General features: G+C 45.2%; 1 protein-coding gene across 2 annotated transcripts; it reads left to right on the forward strand.

Moving 5' to 3' along the window:
* Positions 1–6,761: 6,761 nt before the first annotated feature.
* MTFMT (mitochondrial methionyl-tRNA formyltransferase) lies at positions 6,762–15,038 on the forward strand (the record flags this gene model as incomplete). Of its 2 annotated transcripts, XR_014229241.1 has the most annotated exons (10): positions 6,762–6,910; positions 7,513–7,725; positions 8,152–8,274; positions 9,093–9,195; positions 9,772–9,847; positions 10,434–10,525; positions 11,092–11,173; positions 12,391–12,473; positions 12,795–13,232; positions 15,004–15,038. XR_014229241.1 is itself a non-coding variant. In XM_082322347.1 (9 exons), the coding sequence occupies 9 exons, from the start codon at positions 6,762–6,764 to the stop codon at positions 12,993–12,995; spliced, it is 1,122 nt and encodes a 373-aa protein (XP_082178473.1). In that variant the 3' UTR covers positions 12,996–14,414. The 2 variants fall into 2 exon arrangements, 1 of the variants encoding a protein (XP_082178473.1); XM_082322347.1 differs by lacking the exon at positions 15,004–15,038 and having other exon boundaries at positions 12,795–14,414.
* Positions 15,039–20,244: the final 5,206 nt, after the last annotated feature.

The following is a 20,244-nucleotide window of genomic DNA, read 5'->3' on the forward strand; positions in this document are numbered from 1 at the left end:
TTACAAGTCTGCTACACCCTAATGAGAAGTGCCACTTGAATGTGTTAAATCTTGCTGTGCAAGGCTTCTGTCTAATCATTTGCTTGAACAAGAATATTTTACATGCATGTTACTGATTTTCTCCTAAGGTGTTTCATAACTTGTCGGCCACCTCCTGGCGTCTGCACTAAAGCGGGGATGCTAGAAAGCTGCTAGAAGTACTTCACTACCTCATAAAGTAGTGGCTGCCAAATCTCCCCCAGGCATGGGAGGCCAGAACTTCTCAGGTACAATACGGTAGCAGAATGGATATTTAGCGTGTGTTAAGAGGAAATTTAGGCAAAAGACTTTAAGGGAACCCCCCGTTATTTTAAATATCTTCTACATCTACATCAAACTGACCAAACTAGTTTTGGAAGTTTCATTCATCAAAGCTACAAAACGAAGTGTTCTCAGGCCAGCGTATTTACCCCAGTGGAGAGCCTGAGCAGGATCCAGAACGCTTCCTGCACCACCAGTTTCCCCAGTAAGGAAACAGTGAGTCCCACAATTGGGCTGGTGGTCTGGAGAGTTTGGATCTTCCAGCCTGAAAGAGAGATTTTTAAAGTCATCTCCTCCAGCTTCCCCCACACAGCTGCTCTGCCCCGCTGCCCACCTCCCGGCGTGGGTGAGCACTGCTCCACCAAACAAGCTGAGGGAGCGTGGGTGATGTCTTCACTGTTGCTCCCTTGCCCACACATGTCAGCAGTCACTCTGGCTGCTGTTGGATGGGGATGAGCCCTTAGATCCAGGCCTTGGACAACTCTGAGCTGTGGACTTTGGTCTCCTAGCCCTCTGAAGACACCCAAGACCCTTCTGAGGTTGCTTCCCAGCTTGGGTACAACACGGGGAACTCAAATGAGAGAAAGCTCATGCATTTTAAGCTTGTATGGAAAGAAGAAAGAGGCCAGCACCTCTCAAGGAAACATTTTACCTGTCTTATTTTGAGTTCGTATTTACACCTGAACAATTTTGTAATTTTTTTCTTTTTGCAAATGAGACTTTCACATCAAACCCTGCAAAATTTATATGCTGTGCATACTTCAGGAACAAAGAGTCACTCGCCAATGCTGTCCCAAATCCTCTTGTTCAAAATGCGGATCTGTGGACTTTGGTGGCACCCTATGAAATCTAAAGAAAATACAGAAAAATGGCAAGTGACCGATTTTTGCTCTACCTATTGATCCCAGCACTTAAATGGTAAAATCCTTCCCCATGATGGAAGCCTTTGGAGACCCACCACATGCACAAGGCAGAGCTGAGGGATTGGTGGCCTAAAGGTTGGCATAACCTGGCGAGGAGCCTGTCCCATGCGGGAACACGCATGTCTCCAGCTGCCTGCGGACTGTTTCCAGCCAGGGCACAGCACGCGGCGCTGTGAAACCACCATATGCTTTGTATGTTGGTTTTCTCAGGTCTAATACTCAAGGCTGCTTACCAAGCCAGATGTTGCCCTCACTCTGCAAATGATGAGTCTTGAGGTACTTCTTATATTGATATAAGTAAAGATGGGGAAAGAAGGTCTTCTGAAAAGACCATCAAGTACAGCTTCTGTTAAGATGATAATGTCCCTCTGGACACTCTACTCACTACACAATATGGGGCAACACACTTATAATGTCCCAGTCTTTGTAAAATAGTCTCCTCTTGTCATTCAGACTCTCTCTGGTGGTTATCTTATCTTAACTGATTGTGTTAAAATGTGTCAGTTATTCCAAATATATTACAAAAGTCGGAAGCCCTATCTTTGGGATTCATACAGGATATACAATGGCACACCACAGAGATACAAACGGATGGGTTGGTTTATAAAGGTACATTAAGGACCGAGTTCAATTAAAGAACACAAGAAAAATGTTTAATATTTAAAATACTAAAGCAAGAATGCAGTCTGTACTATTTTTTAACCTTTGTAAAGTCAAAAGTTAAAGAGCAAATCTGAGTTATATTAAATATTTTCCTTTGACTGCTTTCCAGGCTGTTTATATGTAGGAGTTATCCCAGCCTGCTTCTCACTTGCCGTTCAGTCTCTCCTTAAACAAGTCATACAGCCTTTGTTTAAAATTTCAAAGCATCTGAGCTTTCTAACTGAAATAAATAAATAAGCCTTTCTTTACAGATAGCTATAAATTAACCCGCCAGCTAGTGCACCAGGAATGTCCGTTAATCTCCGCTAACTCACCAGAAACACGCAGTTCCCAGCAGAGAGGAAGCTACATTTCTTCTTTAAGCCCTGCCATCTGAAGAGGTCTCCTCCGAGCACCCGTCAGAGCCTTACTACGACGACAAAGTTGCCTTTCCTCCTACTCCCGGTATGCTATGAGCTGTGATTCATTCTGCTCCTGAGTCATGTGTGAAGGCCAGTCCAACAGGTGAGGTTCGCTCCAGCCCCTAAAAAAAAACACACCTCTTTTGTGGGTCCATTTACAGCATGGGGTGAACGACCTTTTCCCAAAGAATGAACCATAGGAACTTTCAGTTTATTTGCTCAAGCTATTGGCATAATCAGTATTAAAAGAGCACGCCAAGTAGAATGACACTCAGTAATAAGTTACCCTGGGGTTAAAATAAATGATAACGTTCGCTCTGCCTGGCTCGGTCCTCATTGCAGAAAGGAAGCATGTCCTGATAAAGCAGATATCAGCCCTTTTTTCCAGTGAATGGTCATTCTAAGGCTCTCAGAGCGTCTTGCAAGAGCGACTGACTTGGCAGGCAAAGCACCCGGCAGAGATTTTGCTGTCCCTGTTTCACTGGCACTGGCAACAGAGTTGGCTAAGTCAACAGGCTACCAAGAGGCTTTGCAGTGTCACACGGCTGATGCGCTGCCTTTTTGTGCCAGCCGCATTTGGAAAGGAGGATTCCTCCTCCCTGAACTATCTGATCCATGGATGGAGCTGCATATTGCAAAGCAAGCTAGGTACCTCTCAGGGGTGGGTTTGGAGCACACAACTAGCTCTGGTTAGCTTAAGCTTAATCGGAGACGGGCACAGTCTCCTTATGTTCGTCCTGTTCTCAGTGTTTTCCAGCTTGAAATACAGTGTCTTTGGCATTGAAGCCGTGTTCCAGTGTGATTAATCCTTTGAATCCCACCTCACATCCGACGCAGAGCCTCCTCCGGCTGCCCCTGTGAAAGTTCACCAGCAGACACGCATACTCCCCAAACAGAGATGTTTTACTGTTCAGCGTCAGCCTGGCAGCGATCGGATGGGAGCTCTCACTCAGAAACGAATCCTCTGGGAAACAAGAGCTCCCCTCTGCTGGGGAAGGCAGGTCGAGCCGGGACATGCTGTAAATCGTGCCATCTTTCCTCCTCATTTCGAGTCGGATCATTTAAAAAGTGCCATCACAGTAGGGAATGCTTTTGTACAGTGTCCTCGTGACCTTTCCATCGCCAGGGAAGGGGTACAGTGACAGGCCAACAAGCGGTCGCACAGGCTACACAACCAAATCCTCTGGCTCGCTGCCTTTGAGAAAGGTGCAAAGAAAACGCCTGCCCCCCGTAGTGCAGGCTCTGAGTAGAGGGATAGGGACGCTAGCCATGGCGAAGAGGTGACTGTAACAGGAGGAGGGAGACTGCAAAGCCCCAGAGGGTCCCTTTTCATCCCAATTTCCTACACGGCTTGATTTATGTATCTATATTTTAATTAAAAAAAAAAACATTTTCTCCAACTGCTGTGTGGAAGCTGGGTGTGACAGTATAACCCACATTTGCCAAAACTGAAGCCTCTGAAACCAGGTGGAGAAACCTGATCAGAGGAGCCAGAGTGCCTGCACCTCGTGGGAAGTCACAGGCACCTCTGCAGCTCCGCAGTGGCTGTCTGGGTCCTGTCCCACCTTTGGGCTGTTTGCAGAAGAGGTGTCTGCCAGCTCCTCCCGTACGGGAGACCCCCAAAGCCCTACTGCCGCCCCTGCAAGCCCCATGTCCCACAGCCAGCGGTGAAGTGACGGGCTACCTCCGCTCGCCTCCCCGGGGTGGAGTGGCGTGGGTCGGGGACAAGCACCAGCACAGTAGTTCCTATTTCACCCCCCAAAAATAGTGTCAAAATGCAGGTAGGTGGCCGAGACGCCTTTAGGACTCAGCGTGATGGAAATAAAACCAGTTTCCCACTGGTTAGGGCTAGCCCTTGTGCCCAGCAATCCTCTCCTTCCCCAGAGGACCACGAAGACGCTCAGGAGCAATGTCTTCAGCAATGGCTGTGAGTGTTTTATTTCATATTTCCCTTGACAACACTGGCACTCTTTAACGGGAGATATCTTTTTACTTCTTGGAGACACTTTCAGTGTCTTTGGCTAGGAAGCAAAGTGGAGATAGGACGTTGATTTGTGTTCTGCTTCCTTCTCGGATTTGTCTTCACTACTCTTAGGAAGAACTTGTCTGACCTTGGCGTTTTAATTTTGCTTATCTTTTTTGATCCCTTCTGTGTCTTTGACCCGAAATGCCTGGTTACAGAATAACTAAACATTCAGGGTTGGGTTTTTTTTCTTTTTCATGTACAAATCAGACTCCAAATGCAGCAGGAAAGCAAGATTTGTGAGGGTTGGTTTGTGGTTTTTTTGTGTGAAACAATCAGATTGTTGCTTTCAGTCTGCTGGAAAAATTTCTATCGAAATAAATCTTCAGTTAAAATTCATGTACACTGTGTCCAAGGCATAATACTAAATAATAGCTGTAATCTGAACCGTACAGTCATATCAGAGCTGAGCATGAATTACTTGGAAGCACGTAATTGCACTCGATAAACTCACTGCAGATGAAACATTAATTACTTCATGCACAAGTCTGGCAAAAACTCAGCATGGACTTTCAGTACTTCCAGGAGCCTTAACTACTGCCAGAACTGAGAGTCCGTCTCCAGGGTTTAGGTCCCCGACGAGCAGCAGGTGAAGCTCTGCGCGCAGTGCCGGTGCACCGCTGACACGTTCAATGCCTCCCGGGATCTGATACCTGGAGATCAAGCAGCAGCTGGATGCCGGCTTCAAATTCCGAGCTTTCGGGTGGCATTTGGGCCATCCAGACAGGCATGGGATGTCCCTGGCCTTTCTGAAGCACTGGTGATGAATCCAGGGTTTCACCCAAGACCTCAGAGAGCTGGTATTCGCCGGCACGACACAGAACGCCTCCTTCCAGCCTGCCTTCCAGCAACCGCGCTGTCTGCTTCTGGAAACCATGAGTATTTTTCAGCATCTGAGATACTATGTGGTCACATTTTTTCAGCATCTAAGCGGTCGAATTACACGCTGGGTGGAACACTGCTTCCTCTCTTTGGGGGTCTGGTATCTGTTAGGTGCCTGCAATCGCTTCGTTATTGTACAACGACTAATTGTTGCCTGTTTACCAGCTCCGTACTATCTATGATAAGACAGACTGCTCCCCTGCGCTTCCCCCCACGTCCGCTTTCCAAGATGAACTACGCTGATTGCTTTAACCTCCTCTCAAGCAGAAGCCATTCCTTCAGCCCTGCTACCCTCTTGTTTATCTTTTTAATTTTTACCGTACCATGGATGCGCCCTGAGATGCGATGGCTGGGATTGAAGAGCGCCCTGCATGCGACTAAATAGGATTTTCCTGGGGCTCCCCAAGCAATAAACTTTTCTGGAGCAACTGATTTTTATGTACTGATTCTCAGCTAGGTAATTACCTCGGTATTTGGTAGCGTATTCTCTTCTTCTCAGGGTGCAGGAATGTAAGTTAGGATGGCCTGACTCATTCTTTTTTTACCTCTTAACAGCACTTTTTCATTAGGTTTCCTTTGTCTGAGAGAAGAAAGCCCTAACAACGAGCAAAACAGACATAAAAAGGGAATAAATATGCACAGCACCGCTTAGCGTGGCACAAAATGTCACTGTCCTTAGCGATCCTTCCCGTGTGTATCCATCCGATATAAATCGTCACCCAATTTCCCAAGTAATTTACGTGTTTTCACTGGCATATAGGAATTGTTTTCTGATTCTCACGTTCTGTTTCTAGTGTCAAAGACTGTAGGATAGACTGTGCTTTACACGCGTAGGGGACTTGTGTATGTAATTTACATTAAATGACACGCTACACAAATAAACCATCTTCCCATGAGGGAAAAGAATGTTCTTAGTAGAACGATAAAATATTTTCATTCTTATGTTATGGGAAATGATAGTTCTTTAATTGGGTATTCTGACCCCAGAGTTTACATGAAAACATTCTTTAATCACTGTTAAAACAAAGCTGTCCACAGCGGCAGATGCAGAAATGAGCTTTTCAAACGCCGCATCGGAGCCAGCAGCAGATCAGCGGCTGCGGTGTCAACATCCCTTTCCGCCGCAACGTTTTTCCGCGTTATCTTCGCGCTGGGGCAGAGCGGCCAATTTACGGCCATGAGGGCCAGGGTCAGGGGTCCACCGCCATGGGAGACGCTCGCTCGGGCAGCACCGACGCGGTGGAGAGACAGAAGCCAGGGCTGGAGGCCGCGCTCGGGGTGCGCAGCCGAGACCGGGGCTGAGGCCTGGCTGCGCTCCCCGAGATCGCTCGCCTTTCCCTCGGCGTGGTGCTGCCCCTGGGGGCCAGGAAGCGCTACCCGCGGGGTACCACGCTGCCCCGGAGCCCAGCTCGGAGCGCTGCTCCGGGCCAGCCCTGCCCGCCTCTCCACACCGCCCCGCACCAAGATGGCGCCGCCGCCTCAGCCCGAGGGGCGGCACCGCGACGTCCCTCGCCCCGCCCACGAGGCGGGCCCTTGCTTGCGTCATCTCCCGGCGCCGGAAGGGCCGCGATGCGGGGCCGGCTGCTGCGCGCCTGGCGCCAGGGGGTGCCGGCGGCGCGCGGGGCGGCGGGGCGGGCCGGGGCGCCGCCATGGCGGGTGCTCTTCTTCGGCACCGACCGCTTCGCCGTCACCGCCCTGCGAGCCCTGGAGGCGGCCAGGTACCGCCCGCCGGCGGGGGAGCTGGGGGGACACGGGCCGAGGCGGCTGGGGGCTGCGGGGAGAGAACCGGGGTGGTGAGGGAGGGCCGGGACTGAGGGGCTGGGGACTGAGGGGGGAATGGCAGGGGCTGGGGAGAGAGGGGCTGGGGACGGTGAGGGAGGGCTGGGCACCGAGGGATGGGAGATGGGGATGGGGTTCAGGGGTCATTGGGGGATGAGCTGGGGTCGGGGGAGGGCAGCGGTTGGTAGGGAAGCGGGGGGGAAAGGGACCTTAGGTGCGACAGGGACCGTGGTGTCACGAGTAGGCTGATGAAGGGGAATCACGGGGGGTCAGGATTTGGAAAGGGGGTAGGAGCGTGGGGCTGAGTAAGGGGGGGGTCTGGGATTGAGAGGAGGAAGGCGGGGGTGGTGAGGGGGTTGGGGGTGGCAGGGTTGGGAGGCTGGGGTCAGTGGAGGGAGGCTGGGGATCAAACAGGGGATAGGAGTCGGAGGGGCAGGTGCTGTGGGACGGCACAGGGGCATGGTGAGGGGTGGAGGTGACCTGGGTTTTGCCTCTCGCTTGCTGTGCCTGCATGAGGCCTTCAGTGCCTTGTCCACCCCAGGGAGCCCAGCGAGGACTCGCTCGTGTCCAGGCTGGAGGTGGTGACCCTGCCCTCCCGCCTGCCTGGGGACCTGCCTGTGAGGAGCTGTGCCCGGGAGCTCCAGCTGCCTGTTCATGAGTGGCCACAGACGGGACCTGCGGGGCAGTTTGATGTGGGTGTGGTGGCATCATTCGGACGTCTCCTAAGCGAGGACCTTATTCTGCAGTTCCCATAGTGAGTGAGTTGACAGGACATCTATTACTGCTTCATTAGCAAAGCTAGATTCTGTTTTTGAGTCAGCACCTGTGATGTAGCAGGTGAGGTCAACTTCTTCCCTGGGTTCATCTGCTTAGCCTGAGCCCTGCTGTCATTGTGAGGTTCAGTGCTGTTCTCTAACACGATGATGTAGATCTGTGCAAATGTTCAGCATAACATGTTTACCTTTATTCCTCTCATCTCCCTTTCTGTGCTCACTGAGAAACTGAAGGTTGTATAATGTGAATTTTCCTTTAAATGTATATTTAAACCAGTAACACTTCAGAACGCCTGAAAAGTTAATTCTTAAAGTACTTTCAGTGTAATAAATGTTGCACACCCATTCACATATGGGTTCAGCTTCAGGTACTGTTCCTATTCTAACTTTAAAATACTTCAATTCAGTGGCGTGCTGAATGTCCATCCCAGCTGTCTCCCACGATGGCGTGGTCCTGCACCAATAGTCCACACAGTGCTTCATGGTGATAAAGTGACTGGGGTGACAATTATGGAAATAAGACCAAAAAGGTACGTTAGATGTGCTTCCCAAAACAACTCGCTGCTTCTGTTGCCTCTCAGGACTGTAAATCATCACCACTTAAGTCATCGTTTAAATCATCCTATGTAATCGCTAATTTCTTTAAATGTGTGTGTTTAATATTAAAATTTGAAACACTTAGAAACTTTCATCTGACCCTATGAGACTTGCCACAAATACAGTATTTTGGTGAGTGTGTAATTTGCGCTCTAGACTCTAGGCCTGTTCTCTAATTCTTAGCATTATTACAGGGAGCAGGCAGAGAACAAACACTCACACAGCTAGATGGATAGGCTTGGTATGACATGACAGAAAAGAGCTGTTTTTCAGACTTCAGAGTTGCCTGTAACCTCCTGTAAGTGAAACAGACGTTGCCTGTCTAGGGATGAGAGAGATTTTATGTTTTAGTTTCAGCACAAACTTTGGCTTAAAAGGCTTGTGGAAACATATTATCATAGTTGTCTTTTCTTTCTTAGATGCTTGTCTGATAACAGATCTCAGGAAAGCGCGAAACAAATTTCTTCTGAATACTTCAGATTGTGTAGAGATCTTGTGTTTCTGAACTGTAAATTGTGCATTCGTAACAATCCCAGCTTGCTGAGATGAATCTTACTTGCTAAGATATATCTGATATTCTTTTCCCCATATTGTCTTGTGAACCAAACATTATTTGATAATGTGTGAAAAGTGAAGTTTTAGGGGAAATAAAGGCTAATTTGTAACTGAGTTAATCTATTGAATGTAGACTTTTGAACTACTGATTGAGTTTTTATTTCTCCAGTAAGCTTGTATGTTTTCTGCTTTGTAGGTTTGATGTAGGTCCAATTATTAAGCAAGAAGAGTTTGCTGTTCCTCCCCGCTGTACTGCAAAGGAGCTGGAAGTGATCTTATCAAAGATGGGTGCAAACATGGTAAAGTCATGCAAGCTAGCGTCACTTCTAATTAGTGCCTCGCTTTTAACATGTGTAAACAGAGTTCTTTTTAATCTTGTTGTGAGTTGACTGCAAGTGTTAAGAGGAGAGTGATCTGAAACTTAGCGTTTGTGAGCACTTGCCTCGCTGAGAGGGAAGCTGAGCGGTCTGTGATAAGCTGCCAGTGTTGGTCCTGCACGATGCCGTTCTGTTTCTATTCAGTGAAGAAATCAAGTGCTTTGTATGGAAACAGTGCAGTTGCTTCTTTCTGTTGAAGTGAATATCTGCTTTTTCATCTTAATAATCAGCTTTTGTCCTATTTGAGGATTAATATCAGAGAGGAGATCATCCATAAAAGAATACTTGGGGTTTTTTAATTGTAATTCAGTGGGAAGGATGCCTTTAGTGTGTTTGTGTGTATGATACAACTCTTCTGAATATAGTGACCCAATTTTCTGAAAGCTCACAAGAAACTTTCACTGATAAAAAATTAAACACTGTATTTATATGTCTTGGACTTAATAAATACACTCTACTTACCTTTGTTAATATTATGTACAAAATTTAATTTTGCAGCTGATATCAGTTTTGAAGAACTTGCCTGAAAGTTTAAAAAATAAAAAAGAGCAACCACAAGAAGGAGTAACATTTGGTAGGTACATGTATTTAATGCACCTTGTTTGTTTTTTCTTTTATCAGTTGGAAAACTAACTTTCTTCCTACTGTGCTGAGTTATATTTTTTTTTTTTTTAGATACCTTTATCAGTATGTCTCTTCACTGCCTTCTCTGGCTTAAAATAGTCATAGAGAGGGGGAAAAAATGCTTCAGAATTCTTCAGTCTTACTACATTAACGCTTTTTTCCAGTTGCTGGTACAATACCAAAATTACTAGCAATGTCCCAAAATCAGTGCCAGTTTGTTATTCTTCATGGTTGTAACACTAACAAAAATGTTACAGCTGTGCTTGTAAATGTGTGTTCTCAGTTTTCAGTGCAATGGGTAAATAAGAGGACAGCTGAGAATAAACTATAAATAAGCCAATTTGAGGTTTCTACAAAATCTTTTCTCCAGTTGTTGTCTAAGGTATATATGGTTAGAGTGTAAACCTGCCGTTGGTCAGGATAAAATCTGTTTTAAAATAGTTTAAGATAAAATAGTGCAGCTATTTGTTTGCAAAAAGATGCAAAACAAGATACGAAGTCCTTTAATTTCTTTTTTTTTCTTTTCCCCCCCCCAGCTCCTAAAATATCTATAGCTAAGAGTTGTATAAAATGGGAAGAGCAAACAGCTGCACAAATAATTCAACTACATCGTGCGATAGGAAGTATGGTAAAACAGTGGATTTTTTTTTTAACCCTTTTCTGTCCTGTAGCATGTCTGAGTTTGGTGTAGATATTTTAACTAATGGCTAAAACTCAAATTTAGTTATTTTAGCCTCTAAACCCCAGCATATTTTTTAAAATCTCCACGTAGTTTACTGTTAGAGATGGAGTTAGAGCGGAGGAGAATTTTCTTGAATTTGATCCCAAGTGTTGAAATCGGCTCAATAGTTTTATTTTGTTTCCTTAGCTCTGAAATTTCCACCGATGCGTTTGAGAGGGTTTCAGAACGCTAAGAACACTATATTGACATCTTTGCGTGACAGTGAACAGCACCACTGAACAGCTACTATCGCTAGTTGCTTAACTCATTACTGCATATGCTAATGGTTTGCTTGTCAATGAGATGAAGAACAAGGAAAACTGGATATAGTAAAGAAAGTCTCTTATCTGGACAGAGACCTAAATTTTTGCCCTAATGTTATTGTCACAGGTACCTTGCATAAGAAAAAAGCCTAGAGAGTTGCCTGGAAATTGTGAAAATATTCTCGATGTGATATCTGCTTCTGTTTGCAGTTTCCTTTACAGACGCTCTGGAAGGGTAGCACTGTTAAACTTCTGGATTTTGTGGAAGTGGATAACATCCCTGGTTTTGCTGGTATTTACTTTTAAATTAATCTGTTAAGTTAAAATTTCCTGTCTTTTCAAACATTGACTTGAAGATAGTACTAAACAATAGCTTTAAGTACTACTTTCTGAAACTCCAGGAGAACTAAGTCAGTGTCGTGGTTTAACCCCAGCCAGCAACTAAGCACCACACAGCCGCTCGCTCACTCCCCCCACCCCAGTGGGGCGGGGGAGAGAATTGGAACGGTGAAAGTCAGAAAATCTTGTGGCTTGAGATCAGAACAGTTTAATAATTGAAGTAAAATGAAATAGAATAGTAGTAATAGTAATAATAATAATATAATAATGCCATACTAATATACAAAGCAAGTGATACACTATACAGTTGCTTACCACATGCCGACGGATGCCCAGCAGGTCCGTGAGCAGCGATTGCTGCCCCCCGGCCAGTTCCCCCCAGTTTCTGTACTGGGCATGATGCCATACGGTATGGAATAGCCCTTTGGCCAGGCTGGGCCAGCTGTCCTGGCTGTGCCCCTTCCCAGCTCCTTGTGCACCAGGCAGAGCATGGGGAGCTAAAAAGTCCTTGACTGGTGTAAGCCCTACTTAGCAACAACTAAAACGTCAGTGTGTTATCAACGTTATTCTCATACTAAATCCAAACCACAGCACTATACCAGCTACTAGGAAGAAAAATGAACTCTATCTCAGCTGAAACCAGGACAGTCAGTCTCATATATATGCAGAGTGCAATAAGTTTCTGTGGCCAAAGATGAGTAAAAGATGGCTTTTAAGGGCATTCCTGCTTTGTGATGATGTTGAGTGAACAGCAGGTACAGTCCTGTGAATCCTGAGATTGGAGGATTTTAATCCTCTAATTAGTTAGGAGATCCTTTTCTAACGCCATTGTCTGGGGACCTCTCACGAGGAAAGCTGGCCCTGTGTACTGTCGCTTAAACCGTTTCCTCTAGCAGCCTGTGAGTCTGAGCGCCTTGTGGGCACAGTGGTGTGCCAAAGCACACGGGGCTTCGTGGCTGCTTGTGGAGGAGATGGAGAGCAGTGCCAGGGAGTGACTGTTCTGATTCTACCTTCCTGATTTGGGTATAATAAAACACAGAATACAATACAATATTTTTGAGTAAAATAGAGACTCAAGCTGATTATCATGCTTCAAAGAGACTTAAGTGTTTCAAACTTTTTTTGGACTTGGTGGCATAAAAATGCAAGACAATCTCTCTTTGCTTTTAGATCAAATATTGAATGACCGTGGAGCTGTTCCTGGTTCGCTACTATACCATAAAGTGTCCCAAACACTGATGGCTCGTTGCAAGGTAGGTTTTTCCCATTTGTTTTATGTTCACGACCTTAAAGATGAGGTTTTTAGTATTTGTGTGTTACACAGCTTTTGTCTTAATTATCCGTCGTCGTTCACTGCAGTAGTTTAGATTAGCTTCAGTTTTTTTATTTGATACCTTGAAAAACTTTCAATTTCCACTAACAGGCTTTTGACTTGCAAGCGAGAATTTGATTTGTAATGTAAACATGATGAAATTAAATAAAATGCGTTCTGTAAGCCAACCTAGTGACAGCTAAAGATCATAATTATAAAACAGGGAAGAAGCTTACTGCCAGTTTTTTGTTTTTATTTTTAGGAAGGCTGGGTTGGAATTAAAACAGTCGTATTAAAGAAGAAGCTTACAGCGGTTGACTTCTACAACGGATATATGCACTCTTGGTTCCAGCAGAACTCAAGAACAGTTCATCAGGAATGCAGATTTCAGACACTCAAACTTAGCACGACAAAAAAGACTCGGAAAGAGAGAGAAATATTGGCACAGGATGTGAAACAATAGATATATTTTAAAATGTCGAAAAAGATGTCTGTAAGTTCATAGGAATATAAAATATTTCAATGCCCACCTCTAACATTCAACTCGGTTAAGGGCTTTCCTCCCGAAGTGTTTGATCTCACTGTCATCTGCACGTTTTCATCGTGGATTCCTGATGATACTCATTTCTCTTTCCCCACCAAGGAAGAGAATCTCTGTGAATGCTGAAGATAGTGAATAAATTCCTGTTTCCACTGTTGGGTAATAAATTTATTTTTGTACAATGTTTTCAATTTATTTTTGAGGACTTTTGGTATAATTTTCTTCAAGCACAAGTTGTGCACAGTTACTTTAATGTGGAAATGTTAAAAAACCGTGCTTCTCTGTAATTCACGTGGGGTTCCACAAAAGAGAGATTCTAAGAACAGAAGCCTGTTTCGTTTCCAAATAATTTATGTCAAATATCTTCTCATCTTTGATAGGATGTCTAGCAAAAGAGTATCCGGGCAGTGTTTTTCTTACAGCTTTGCAATGCTTCTCCGTGGAATATTTTCTGGGGAAATTAATGGATGGGAGTTGCCTAGGGTATCGGCTCTACCTCAGAGTTTAATGCTCACCGAGACTCTTAGGTGGTCTAGTTTGATTTTCTTGCGGACCCTTAAACTACCTTTGTATCCCCACACTGAGATGAATAACTTAAGCCTTAGCTGGGAGCTTCTGCAGAACCTTTTCCTGCCTGTGATAGTTTTCTTAAAAGAGTCAACGAGTCTGAACGCAAAAACATCCCTTACTTCTGACTGGAATTTGATGCAGCGTCTTGCTAGAATACCGTACCTGGAGCTGTGTGCAGTTGGTCGTGTGCCTTTTTTGGGGTTGTTTGCTAGGTGGGGTTTCCTGAGCAGTCGGATGTTCTGGGTGATCAACTTTTTTTGTCTTTTATTCTTGGTTATGTATATATTTTCTCTTACTAACAATAATGTTACTTGACAAGCAACTTTGTGGTGCTTGATGAATATACTGCATAATTTCAAGCTTTGTGTTGATCTTGCAGAATTCCTACATATTGCACTACTACATATTTCAACTATAATTGGATAAAGAACTAGCTAATGCGCTTTATCAATATTACAGGTTGTTGACCCCTTTAATTATAATATCCTGTAGTACTACAAGTTGAAGCCACGTCAGAGCTCAGATGGATCTGCGTTTAAATCGTTTCCATTCTTAACCCCTCTGAACAACTTTGCAATTGACTCTAAGGAGGGGGGGGAATCTTGTCATGTGAAATGTTACAGTCGTTCTTCATTTGTGGGAAGTTAAATGAAATTTTATCTTCTCCCCCCCCCCAATCCAACAATCCATGCCAACTGCTGAATTACATGTGTCTTCCTGCATATTCTCATTGCATAGTCTTAGTCTACTGGAACTTCCACTGTGCTGGAATTTAGTTTCAATAAGTCTCAGATTTAGAAAGGGAATAAATGGAATTTATTTTATTTAAATATAATATATAATTTATAATACAATATATAAAATTATATATTATATTTATAAATTTTATATAATTATTATATACAATTCATCTTATATTTAAATATAATATTTAAATTATATATTTTGTTCTAATCTGAGATCTCATCCAGTTCTCACAGGACCATCATGTTTATTTGGGTCTGTTGACTTTGAAAATGCTGTAAATAGTAGGTACTACTTAATAGCATCCACAAATGCCAGCTGACTGTTTTTAGGCACCTGCATATGACGTGAACACATAATTTTGTTTCCTTTTAAATTCAGAAAAGAAAAATGTACTGCATATATTTGCTTTTCAGTACAAGTGACTTGTTTTAATCTCATAAACTTGTCATTCACCTTGTTCAGTAGATATTTTTCTTCGATATCTTTAGCTTTTCTGATCAATTGCTTACCCTTCCTATTTAGTCATCTTGATTATCATCTCTTCCTTCTCCTTTTTGTTGTTGTATCCTAGTATATATCCTACTGGGTTGATATTTGTGTGATATCCATGCAGGAAGTTCACGTTCTGCTGCCGTACTTTGACGAGAGAAGTTTTTACCCGATGAGGAGTTGTTCATCTAATCCAAGCTTTTCCTCAACCTGCCTTTGGTTAATGTATGGGTAAGAAGGGGCATTTCAGGTGAAGAACCCCAACCTGATAACTGTCTTACTTTCTTGTCGTAGAAGTAACGTAGCACTGTGAGAGTAACGCAAAACAAAGACCGGCCAGATCTTAGGAGCTGCTCTCGTGTTATTTGCTCAATTAATTCTTGATTTTTCTGAATACTACTGAAGTAAAAGCAGAGCCACTGGAGCTATTCAGACTCGGGGAGGCACTGTTCTGTTAGCTTCACATTTACAGCATTACCACGGAAATTTTGGAAGCCTCAAAAGGGAAAAAAAAGAAATTGCGGGAGTTGCGTAGGGCTGGTGTTACAGTGGCTCCGTTTTGCTCATGCTCATCCTCTTCCATGTGTCCTGTTGGCTCTTCAGACTTCTCGGGGTTTTTCAAGCACTCGGGTCTGGAACGTAAAGCTCAAGTCAGGCGTTGAATTCCTGAGGCGTATCAAAGTGACAGGAGCCTGACGTGCTTGAGTCTGACTCACTGAATGAGGGAAAGCAAAAAATCTAGAAAAATATGTTGTATAACATGGATTAAAATGTTTCTGAAGAAGCGTCTGTTGAAGCAGATGCTGCAGGATTTTTCTTTCGTTGCCATTGGTCCAACAATTAATCTGCCTCTGACAGGTTTTCCAGAACACGATTCGCCAGGAGATCCAAGCCTGTGAATCAGAGTCAAAAGCTGGAAACAACAGCAAGGTGGGAGTCGGGCTCCTGTGGAGAATTCCGCTCGGTTTTGACCGCAGACTCAAGGGCGCAATTTGTGCTGTAGAAATTATAAACCCGGCAAGTTTGTTCCTAAGCAAATGATATATTTTAGTGCTTTGCTCCCTCCTACCTACTACTTGCAAGTAAAGGTGGTGAAGTCATTTTTGCTTTCGCTCTGTTCAGATCGGTCTGTGACAGGTTGGTTATCAGTTTATGCCAATAGAAGGGATGGCGGGTGGGTGGGTTCGGGGGTTTCTGGGGTTTGTTACAGCACTGGTCTCAGTTGGGTGGCTGCTTGCCTTGCATTTTCCCAGCAGGAGCTTCTGGGAATTGGTTATTTTTAAAGAACACTCATAGGTATTATTGGGATTCAAATATTTGATGTTTGCTGAGGATAACATTTTCTCTCAAGTGTCTTCTCTACAGACAGTGAGGCTTTTTGACACACATCAGCTGCGTGGTAGGAGTCTGGCCTCAGGCATGAATTGTATCAGAAGCTGAATTACCAGAGAAATGAGTATACAAAAAAAACCCCGCACCCAAAACCCCACCACCACAATTTACAGCTAATTTTAAGCACAAACGATGAAGAATTTTGGACTTGGAGAAGTGTTTTAGTTATCTGTTAGTATGGGTGGACCCAACTTTTCTGATGTACCAGGTCCCCAGGCTCTGGAAAACAAATTGTGGTTCATTATGACCTGAGCAAAACGAACGGTGAGGTGTGATTCCCACAGAAACGATATGTTTACAAACGTTCAGGCAATTTAGGGTTAAAAGTTTTTAGATGACCAAACTGTTAAATCAACCGCTTTGTTCCTAAGTTTTTAGCTGACCAAACTGTTAAATCAACTGCTTTGTTCCTAGGAATGACTTTTGAGGAAAATTGCTTGCAAGTTCTTGAACTTCGTTGCTTTTTGGAATCTGCTCTGGCATCACAAAGCTGACAGCAAAGAACTATGTGTCTATCCTCCGCGTCTCCAGAACGACACGGAGCAAAGCGATGTCCTTGCTGGGTGGCGTTAATGCTGCTAATTGGAATATCAGCTTTCAGCCAGCAGCGGCTGCGTTAGATGGTAGCGTCGGGGAGAACCTGTAGGGCAATTTGTACATCTCTCGCTGGCGGTTTTAGATGGCGCCTTGTGTGAGATCTGTCGCTGCTAGTCATCGCTGGCAGGTGGTAATTTCAGGTCTAACTAAGGCGTAACGAGTTTCCCTGTGTCTCTGGGGGAGTTTGCGGCGGTGTGTGCTCGAAACCCAGCAGATGGAGCTCGCTGCTTCTCTTTTAGGGGAAAACCAAGGTCAGCTGGGCAGAAGATCGTGGACATCTGGTACAGAACGTCTTCGGTTCGTTGCTTAATACCAAATAATATCTAAACCATATTGTAGCCAAGATACCTATACTTATAACTTAAGCTTTTGATCTGTGCAGAGTTTGCTTTAAGGCTTCTCAGAATTGCTTTCTGTGCAAGAGGTTATCAAAGATTAGACAGTTCTCTGTTGCTTAACAGTTAATGTCCTAGCTCTGAATAGGCACAACTTTACCCTAGTTGTTTTATGGAGGAAAACAGGGTAAGATTAATTTATTTTTTATGGAGGAAGTCTTTGGCATGCTATTTTTGACCTGGTAGAGAAGCTTTAAAGGGAATTGGTGTTCCCCAGGCAGCTGTTAGCCAAAATGTCTCTTTGGAAACTTTGCTTTCACCTAGCTCCGTAGGGATTTAACTAGGTAGGTAATGAAAATCTGATTATTTTTGCAGAACAGACAAAACAAAAACGGGGCATTCACTGATGAGGTGTGGAATAGCATGTCAGGCTTGACTCTGGAACACAGACGTGGTGATTCAATCCCCAGTACCACTGCCGAGGTTGAGTACAGCCACCCTAGCAATTGCAAAGCGATACTAGCAAAATAAAACAGCTGGCCTCCTCTCGGACGAGAGAGGGAAAGTAGCGGAGGTATTCATAGCCCCAGCGTCCGCTACGGCTCAGTTTAAGATCACTGAAGCCAAATTACTGGTAGAACTGCAAAACGTTTGGGCACCAGAAGGGCTCTGGTGTTGGATAAGAATGATTTCATCTTGGATTTCAAGTAAATGTTAGAGGGAGTGATATTTTCTAGAGTGCTGGTGACTCGCAGTTAGATGCATCTGTTTCATGATCTGAAACTTTACTACTTCCCCTGCTTCCTAGGAAACCTCTTTATTCCTGTTTTCTGCTGAATAAATTACAAATAAACAAAAAGTGTAAGTGACTAATCACAGCAGTACTTGAGTCTTTTTAAAAAGCTGATTGCAAAATCCCTGAGTAATTGGAAGGTTGAGACTAGACAAGAATAGCTCTCCTTTTGTTTATCCTAACTGCTGACGGCCTGATAGCTTCTGGGAATCCTTTTCTTAAAAATAGGAGGAGGGATAGGTCACCAGATTTATCTGAGGGTTGGAAACTAAGCGACCTTAATGGAAGATGCTTTGCCATTAGCCGCAAACCTGCCGACGTTTAGGAGCCAGGTCTCCTGCTTCAGCCTGTTTCTCAAGGCTGGTGGTCCGAAGGCGAAGGCCGAGGGAGGAGCTGAGTCGCAGCCCTCCTGCGTTCCTCCAGCTGATGCTCTCCTTTGAGATGTGGGAGTCTGGCTTAGGCTTCAGGTTGCAGAAAGGACATTGCCGTGCACTGACCATAAACACAAGCTGGAGAAGTCAGCGCTGACGTTGAACTACAGCATAAAACTCGTGTGGGCGGGGGATGCCAGGACCTGCTGTAGCCTTTGTCGTTTCTTCATGTATTTGGCACGGTGGCTCATCAGGAACGATGAAGTGTTAGCACTGAGTGGTGGTGCTTGGGCCAAGGTTGGTTTCTGTTGATCGTGCTTAAGCACCCGTGTTTGAAACCTCTCTGTCTTGCTCCGTATCCAATGTACTCTGCCAGCAGCCTCCTCCGAGAGCTCAGGGACTCAGTGAGTGCAGAGATTAGTTTGTTCCTCCAAGTCAGAGTTAAGCTGCCGTGGGGGACAGTTTGGGGAAACTTGGAGAGCGTCTTGCTGTTTCAGGCTGTAGGGCTGTGGCCATTTCATTCCTGTTAAACAGACATTTCTCCCCAAAAGGAAGAGCCCTGTACTCTGCCATGTTTGGCTCTGGCAAGCCCACGTGCAGCACAGGGACGAGATCCCGAGCCTGCTTTCATCCATGTATCTCCTGGGTTGATCTGTAGAAGTCATTTGTGTTACTTCACCCTCAAAGTGATGAAACCGAGTTTGGGATTTGGCTGGCTGGCTGCAGAGGAGGAGGGGAGCAGAGGGAAGAGACGTTTCTCTGCGAGTCTGCAGCGCAAGCCAAGAGCTCTGTGGGAAGGTCCGAGCTAATGCTCCCCACTGGCTGCCTTGGCCCCAGCTCACGCCAAGCCCTTGCAGCAGACTAGACACAAAAGAAAACACACAGTCTGAATTCGTTGGTATGAAGAGGATGTGCCAGAGTATTCCACAGCTCTTCCTTTTCTGCTTCTCTTTGATAACTGTCAATTTGCATAAAAACATGGATTATTAAGGGATTTTTTTAACCTTTTTAAGCATAAGTCGGGCTGCATAGGCACTCAGTCCTGCACAGCTCTGCATTTATTGCCTGGGATTCCCCGTGTCAGACCTGAGAACCTGTTCTGAAGCTTGCTAAAGGCTGTCGAAAGATTCCCCGTGCCCTTAATGGGCTGTAGGTAAGACAACGTAGACCTAGGACTGGCTCCGTACCCAGTGGAGGGGTTGGGGTAGGAGAGGCAAATCCATGCTTGAGCATGTGTTTGAATTCCAGTTTTCATCCAGTAGGGCTGCCCACCTTTTTGTGGTCTCTTGATGGAAATTTCAGTGTTGGAGGCTTGCTGGCTTGCCTGCACCCCAATAATCGATTGCCAATGGTGTGATTGGGTATAAACACAGGATGTCTTCTGTGCTGGTGAGGTCCTTGACTCCATGCTAGAAGTAAGGGGGTTTGGTAGGGCAACTTAATAGCTCACTTGGAGATGGATCACTGTCTGTCTGACCCTTTCTGTGGCCATCTGTACCTTCAGCTAAGAGCAGCTTCTTGCCCAGCAGCATCCTGCTCCCTGCTGCTGAATGTGGGGGGAAGCCTGTCTCCTGTCTCTGCATCTCCCAGCCTTGCTCTACGTTGCCTGGCTTCCTCTCATCCTTAAAGCCCTCTTCTCCCCCCATCTTGTCCCACTCTGGGAGCCCTGCTGCTGTCTCCTTACTTCATCCCTTGCCCTGACCTGCTGCTCCGCTTCTCCCAGCACCGTTGCTGCCTCTCCACATCTTGAGCTGGGGACAGATTCCCTGACCGCAGCACGCCGTGGCCAAGCCCCAGACCTGGGGGAGCACCAGCTACCCGCCAAACCCCTCACCCGTACCCAGATCGGTCTCACATTGATAAAGCTGTGACCTGTT

Source organism: Platalea leucorodia (genome assembly GCF_965183815.1).
Source record: "Platalea leucorodia genome assembly, chromosome: 9".
NCBI classification, from domain to species: Eukaryota; Metazoa; Chordata; class Aves; order Pelecaniformes; family Threskiornithidae; genus Platalea; species Platalea leucorodia.